The 7,802-nt window shown below is 33.9% G+C and overlaps 1 protein-coding gene across 1 annotated transcript in view; it reads right to left on the bottom strand.

Annotated features, from left to right (window-relative positions):
* Nucleotides 1-433: 433 nt before the first annotated feature.
* The window catches only part of LOC133331111 (neuropathy target esterase sws), a 45,865-nt gene continuing 38,496 nt past the window's right edge, over nucleotides 434-7,802 (bottom strand). Inside the window, exons 7-9 of the mRNA XM_061539518.1 lie at nucleotides 2,362-2,573; nucleotides 1,926-2,291; nucleotides 434-898 (exon numbers count right to left, since the gene is read on the bottom strand). Coding sequence (XP_061395502.1) covers nucleotides 434-898; nucleotides 1,926-2,291; nucleotides 2,362-2,573 — 1,043 coding nt within the window. The remainder of the gene's footprint in view (nucleotides 899-1,925; nucleotides 2,292-2,361; nucleotides 2,574-7,802) is intronic.

Genomic DNA, 7,802 nt, shown 5'->3' with positions numbered 1-7,802 from the left:
TTGTTGTTAAGCAAACTCTTTTGAAAATTGTTCAACAATTTCGCTTTTGTTTGATGGCAATTAAAGTGGAAAATATACAAAAAAAAGATATATATTTTTAAATCAGTACAAACTGCTTATTTTTGGCTTTTCGAACTGTCTTTTTTCTTTTACTTTTTCTCAAAGCCAAAGAAAATTAGTTTTGTAAATGAGACCAAATAAACTCAGTTGGTAAGAAAAAGAATAATGAAATGAAGTGGTGATACATGCCAGTCTCGTTTTTTTCTTTTTCTTACAAGATTTTTGTATCCTTAAAGTTAAAATGTCGTTGTGGAGTGCGGGTGGGAGCGTGTATGTGTTTTTCATGAATATGTATGTGGGGTTTTTGTAATCATAACAAATAAGAAACCAAATAAAAAATCGACAATTACATCTAAAAATTTAAAACTAAGCGTTATGATGTCTTAGCTTTGGCTGTTGTGCTGTTATTGGTATTGTCATCATCTTCGGTGCTATTATTTAATTTTTTACCCTCGGCAGCATTATCATTATTGCCATTATTATCATCGTCAGCATTGTCTGCATTGCCACCGCCGATATCGTTTATTTGTTTTGGCGTTGTATTTGTATTCGTTGACATCATATTATCCAAAGATTTATAACGCATTTGCATTGTTATGCCACCGCCGACATCATCTTCGGGTGTTGCCGGGATACTAACGTTGTTGTGTCGTCCATCGATATTATCGATCAAGGACATAGCCGAACGTGGCAAGTTGACGGGAGTTTGTGGTGAGCTACGAGTTTTTAAATTTTGATGTTGTCGTATGGCCAAACTGAGATCTACCTCAATGTCAGAATCCATTTCGTTTTCCGATAGGGATAATGAGGTACCAGTACGTTTCATTTTGATTTGATTCTGGAAGAGAGAGAGAGACAATAAAAAAGGGAATTGATTAGAAATTATTTGTTATAAAGTAAAATATTTCCATAAAAAATATTATAGACCCCCTATAAAAAGAATTGTTGTACCCCTCTATAGTCCCATAAAAAGGAGACTTTAATGTCCTTTATAAATATTACAGGCCCCTATAAATACCACTTTATAGCATTCTATAAAGAATACATTACAGGCTTTTTTAAAAAAGCATTACAGGTTCCTATAAAGGATACTCTATGGACTCCTATAAAGGAGCCTTTACTGGTTCCTATAAAGGAGACTTTACATTTTTCTGTAAAGGAGACTTCACAGGTTCTTATAAAGGATACATTATAGACATTTATAAAGGAGACATTATAGGCTCCTATAAAGGAGACTTTATAGATTGATATAAATTAGACTTTACAGACTACTATAAAGGGGACTTTATAAGCTCCTATAAAAATGACATTATAAGTGATTTTATAGGCCTATAATGGAGACTATTGGTCTGTTCCCGTACTGCAAGAATCTACTACTTTTTACTACGATAACGAATTTTCCTTTATGATATCGATGAAAATAGTAAAATCTAGTAAATTCTTGCAGTACGGGAACAGACCATACATAGACTCCTATAAATGAGACTTTATAGGCTCATATAAAAGTGACTTTATAGTATCCTATAAAATTTCATAGACTCCTATAAAAGATAATTTATAGGCTCCAATAAAGTAGATTTTATAGGCTCCTACAAAGGAGACTTTATAGGCTCCTATAAAATCTACGTTATTGGAGCCTATAAAAGAGACTTTATATAAAGGAGATTTTATAGGCCCTTATTAAGTAGACTTTATAAGCTCCAATAAAGGAGACTTTATATGCTTCCATTGAGGACTTATAGTGTCTTTTTCTGGCCCTACAAATACCTCTTAATAGAGCTCATAAATAAGACTCCCCTTTAAACGCTTCTTTTAAATTATTTTAAATTTATAATGCCCCATACCGCCGCCTCCTCTTTACTCACCCTATTATATATGGATGGCTCCGATATATAACCATCATAATCTTCATCTTCACTATAGAAATAATTATGTTGATGTTGATCCATTGTATGCAATGGATGATCCAAATCGGGTATTTTGCAAACGATTTGTGCCAAATCGATGAACGTGTATTCACTCAACGAGGCATGATTGTCTTTCTTGGGTGGTTCTTTATTAAACCATTGATTGAAACGACCCAAACGGCCAGCCTTAGCCATATTTTCAAAATAATTTTTACCAAAAACATAACCAACATCACGAATTTCATCGAAACTGCCAAACGCCAGAGTCTTGTACTTGTCAATGGGCGGACGAATGTATTCACAGTAATCGGAATTTTTCACTTCCTGCAAGGAGACGAAGGGATAAATTGGTTAATCCAGAAATGGTTTAAATAAAATACTTTTGGGAACATACCTCCAATTGCCTAACACAGGATACATAGGCCAAACGTGATTGAATATCAGGCAAATCGGGTACTTTTACGGGCGATGTGAATGGATTCCATTTCTTGTAGAGCAACCACCAGCCGGATAAATCATCACCATAATTTGTTAAGTCGGTATCATCCTGTGAGCCAACATCAATGGCTATAATATGAGCAGCACCTAAATTTCGCATTACATCGGCTACGATGTGTGAAAAAATAGGTGGTGTTATTGGAGAGCAATATATTTTATGTTGGAAAATAAATCAAACAATTTTAAAATTACATTATTCAATAGATATTACTTATAGCACAATAAAAGTATATTTTATAACTGTATTATAAATTGATAAAATTTATATTTTGGCTCAGAACCAGTAACCTAATCCACTTAAATTTAAAACTACATTTATTTCATTTCATTTATTTCATACAATGTAATATAAAAAAGCCAGCATGGCCAATAACTTATATATAAAAAATAAAAATCCAAACAAAGAATAAACTAAATAAATTAAAAATACATAACAGTAAAAAAAGAATTCTACATAATGAAATTTAATGCAAACCCCTAACATAACAGATTCCAAACAAGAACCCCAATCCACTGCACTCTACTTAACTGTTGCTAAGAAAAGTGAAGGGGAAAGGAAGCTTAAGGAATCATACATATAAATATACTATATATTCCTCTCGAGCCCAAGAGCAATATCAGAACCACAGACATTAAATTCCATATGTATAAATCTATAACATAAATGTTAACGAAATTAAATAAAAATGGCTCCCCAGCCAAAAATTAAAAAAAAAAACAAAGTAACATTATGCAACCTGTAATCAGCGATTTCTTCAAAGCCAACTTCATCAAATACGAGACAAATGCCCAAACAATTCCCTCCTATACGCAAAAGTGGAAGAGGTAAACTTACGAAGGCTCAAAGGGAGCTGATTCCACGATCTTACGATCTTAAAAAATAAAGATTATTACAATCAAAAGTTATACATCGAATTCAATTTATTTTCAATTATTTTTTTAAATAAAATTTAAATTCTGTGCTCTAACCTATAAAATACAAATATATCTTAAAAAATACTAGAAGTTTAATAGAAAATTAATTACTCGGATACTTAGGTAGTTTTGGGTGGGAGGATAGATACCAAGCAACGGCTCTGATTGGTGTCACCTGGGGTAGCAACTTTCATCATCCGTTGGAATAGTGAGCTGATATGTGCCGCGAGTTCAACCATAAGAAAAAATGGGTTGAGGCTTCGGGTTAGTGGCTTGAAAAAAGCCAATACTATGAAAAAGGAACGAAAAGCAAACCTCCCCAATGTTGTCGATCCTCGCAAACGTATAAAGGACCATGATCGGTGAATCTGCACTTGGAATGTGCGCACGTTATACTGAACCGCTTTGACGTATGTACTCAAAAAGTACAAAACCGATATTATTGCCTTACAGGAAATCCGATGCGGGAAAGTCGTAAGTAAATCAGACTATTACGCCCTGTATTATAGCTGCCATGGAACTAGACGTGAATTTGGCAGAGGATTTACGGCTAATTGGAGAATAAAAGATCTGGTATCCAGATTCACTCATGTGCGCGAATTGCTATAATCGGTATATAAGCGAAGTTCTTCTACACCAGTCACATTTGCGCCCATGCTCCGACCAAAAACAAAGATGAACAGACCAATGACATATTTTACGAGCGCCTTGAAACAGCATATTACAGCTGCCCTGTACATGACATTAAAATTCTGCTAGGAGATTTTAATGCAAAAATCGGAGGGAAAAATATTTTTGGCCCCTTGGTCGGAAAAATTCACAAACTGCAGCAAAAGCAACACTTGGGTACCAAAAATCATCAAGAAATGCTACTGGGACGAAAAGCGCAGCGTACAGGGCATCCCTACAGACAGTAGCAGCACGAAATGCTAGGGAGAATTTCTGGGGAGAAACGTATTTTTAGAAAAAAGAAGAAAGAACAAGACAAACGTGAGCGTGAGCAAATCTAGATGTACAAGAGTCAGAATGAAGTCCGAAAAGTTTAACAACGAGTAAAACACCAAACCGAAGGCTTTGATGCAGGCACATCCTCCTGTAGAGATGAAGAAGGAAACCTGGTGACAGATACAGACAAATTTTTAAGGAAAAAGGAGGAAAAAAGGAGCCTTTTTTTCCTTCTTTTCCCTTAAACAATTTGTCCTGACATTTTTCAAAGCTTCTGGTATCAAATAGTAGCGGTGAAGAAGATACCCCACAACCAATAAGAGATGACGGTATATAGTGTATACCACCTAGCCAAGATGAGGTCAGAATAGCAATTAATCGACTGAAGAACAATAAAGCAGCAGTTGCCAATGGATTACCAGTCGAACTATTCAAGACCGGTGGTCAGATGCTGGTCAGGAGTATACACCAGCTCATTTGTACAATTTGGCTTGAGGTATACATGTCCAATGGTTGGAACCTCAGCATCATGCTTCCCGTGCACAAAAAAGGAGACAAGACGATATGTGCCAAATATAGAGGAATAAGTCTCCTAACCATCGCATATAAAGTCCTATCCAGCGTGCTGTTGAAAAAATTTAAGTCAATGGTCAATGACCTTGTTGGAACATACCAATGCGGCTTCAGACCTGGTAAATCCACCATAGACCAGATATTTACAATGCACTAAAACCTGAAAAAAAAAACCACGAAAAACACATCGACACATTTCACCGATTCGTCGAGTATAAAGCCGCATTCGACAGCCCTATCCGTTCAGAGGTGTTTAAAGCCATGCCTGTGTTTGGTATTCCTGCAAAATTAATACGGATATGCAGGATAACTTTAACTGGTACAATGTCAGCAGTTAAAGTCGGAAAGGACTTCTCGGAGCCCTTCAATACCGAACGAGGATTCAGACAAGATGACAGTTCGTGTGACCTGTTTAACATCCTACAGGAAAAGGTCATGCGACATGCAAATGTGAATAGAAATGGCACTATAATGATGTTATATACCTCTGGATGAGAGGCTCGGCTTATGGAACAAATGTTCTGCCACAAGCCAGCTAAGTAAGTGTTTTAAAATGTTTAAGGAATTTTAATACTTATAGTCTAGAAAACCGAATTAACAGATTCGCCTTAAAGAGTCTAAAAGTATTTCTATTGTAGAATTGTGTAGGCTCCTATTTTAAGGAGAATATATGGAGGATTCTATAAATCCTCCTTAGACACACAATAGGAGTCCTTATAAGAGAATGTTTTTATGCTAAGCGAATATGCATCACTCCAATTGGTATTTAACCCTTTCAGATCCAAAGACAGTGATAATTTGTCTGTTCTAAAGGAATAAAAATAATTAATAAACTAGTAAGGAAAGTTAAAAAGTCGGACGTGGCCGACTATATGATACCCTTCACCACTTGGGTACATACGAGAGATGTTAATACCCACAATATCATGTAGATAGGGCAGATATGGATCTTTGGAGGACCATTGAGATGGAATCGGCCATTCGGTTCACCATTTACATAAAATCGAACGAAAATATATACAAGACCTATATCATACATAATTTTTCCTTCAATTGCATTCGCTATGCAAAATTTCGCTCAATCGGACAAATATTGGAAGTTTAGTGTATCATTCACAAAAAAACTACATATGGGAGCTATATCTAAATCTGAACCGATTTTAACAAAACTTCACATACATCAGTGTAGACCTAATTCAGTACTATGTGCAAAATGTTGTCTCAATCGGACAAATATTGGGAGTTTTGAGCATCATTCACATAAAATCGGACGAAACTATACATAAGTATGAACCTGATGCAGTGCGATGTGTCAAATGTGGTCCCAATCGGACAAATATTGGGAATTTGGTACATCATTTACATAAAATCGGACAAAACTATATATGGGAGCTATATTTAAATCTAAACCGACTTTCTCCAATTTCAATAGGGTTCGTCTTTGGGCCAATTAAGTTAGATGTGCCAAATTTCATCCAAATCGGATCATAAATGCGACCTGTACTTTGTTCACAAAAATACATGGACGGACATGCGTAAATCGACTCAGAAAGTGATTCTATGCATATTCTCAAAAGGAACCATGGGTCTATCTCGATTTCTTTTGCCTGTTACAAACATATGCACAAAGACATAATATCCTGTACCACAGTGTGGTGAAGGGTATAAAAATTAATTAATGGACCAATACACATGTTTATACTACCTTATTTTACGAATTGTCAGATCTCACAATTGATTACGCTGGATCTGAAAGGGTTAAAATGTGGCATAAAGTGACCGGGGTCATGTCGAATTCTTAAAAAAGTCGTGAATTTGTCGATTTAGAACAGATAGACGTACATACATAAGAACATTCATATATACTTTATGGGGTCTCTGCTGAATATTTCGAAATGTTGCAAATTATTAAATAATATTTATTTAACAATGTTAAAAATTTTAAAAATAATTTTTAATTTATTATAAATTAATATATATTAAATAAATATAAAATATTTTTTTAAACTTAAAACTAACTTACGAAATTTTCTAATTATCTAGAATATTTTTGAAATATATTTTTTAAACAAAAATGCAGTGCAGCGGAAATTCACAAAAAAAGAAATTACATAAAATGTATAAATATAAAATAAATTAATTAATTTTTATTTGTTTTTTGATTTTTTAATAACCAATTAATGGACAAACATTTAAATTAAAATTTAAAACAATTAACAAACATTACTGTGTTTACCTGGAACATTATTTGTATAACAACCATCGAGTAATAGGTGGCCATCTTTATAGTCACAAAACGGTGGGAAAACACCAGCAATGGACATGCTGGCGCGTACATAACGCCACAAGTGACCTATATATGTGTATGTGTGTGTGATTTCATTTTATATTTTCATTTTTAATTTGTGTATGTTGAAATTTTTGCGAAAAAAAAATTAAATAAAAAGAAGGAAATTTAAATTTATAGAAGGACACAACAACACAATGACAATACATTAGAAGAAGAAGAATAAGAAGAAAGTTAAAATAAAAAGTAGTGAAGTATATAACACAGCACACCACAATATACAAAAGAAAAGGTGGGAAATTAATATATTAAACATAATAAAAATATTGCAAAATAAAGTGGGGGAAAAGAGGTGAATATATTGAATAATTGAGGAATATAGGGGAGTGGTATTAGAAATTAAAATATTTTATTAATGAAACAAACAAAAAAATAGTATTTTGTACAACATTTGTTTCGGTGAGTGTGCGGTTTGTTTGTGAAGTGACGAACGAGGGGGAGTTTTTTTACACTAGTTTACAAAAAAATATTGTTTGTTATTTGATTATGAATTCAGATTTTCATGAATGTATTTGACGATCTGCGTAATTTTTTTTTTTTTTTTTTTTTTTTTTTGC

Source organism: Musca vetustissima, unplaced genomic scaffold (genome assembly GCF_032173495.1).
Source record: "Musca vetustissima isolate MV318-11 ecotype Yass unplaced genomic scaffold, APGP_CSIRO_Mvet_v1 utg376, whole genome shotgun sequence".
Lineage (NCBI taxonomy): Eukaryota > Metazoa > Arthropoda > Insecta > Diptera > Muscidae > Musca > Musca vetustissima.
The sequence above is the reverse complement of the archived record's forward strand: the minus strand, read 5'-3'. Positions and strand labels throughout refer to the sequence as shown.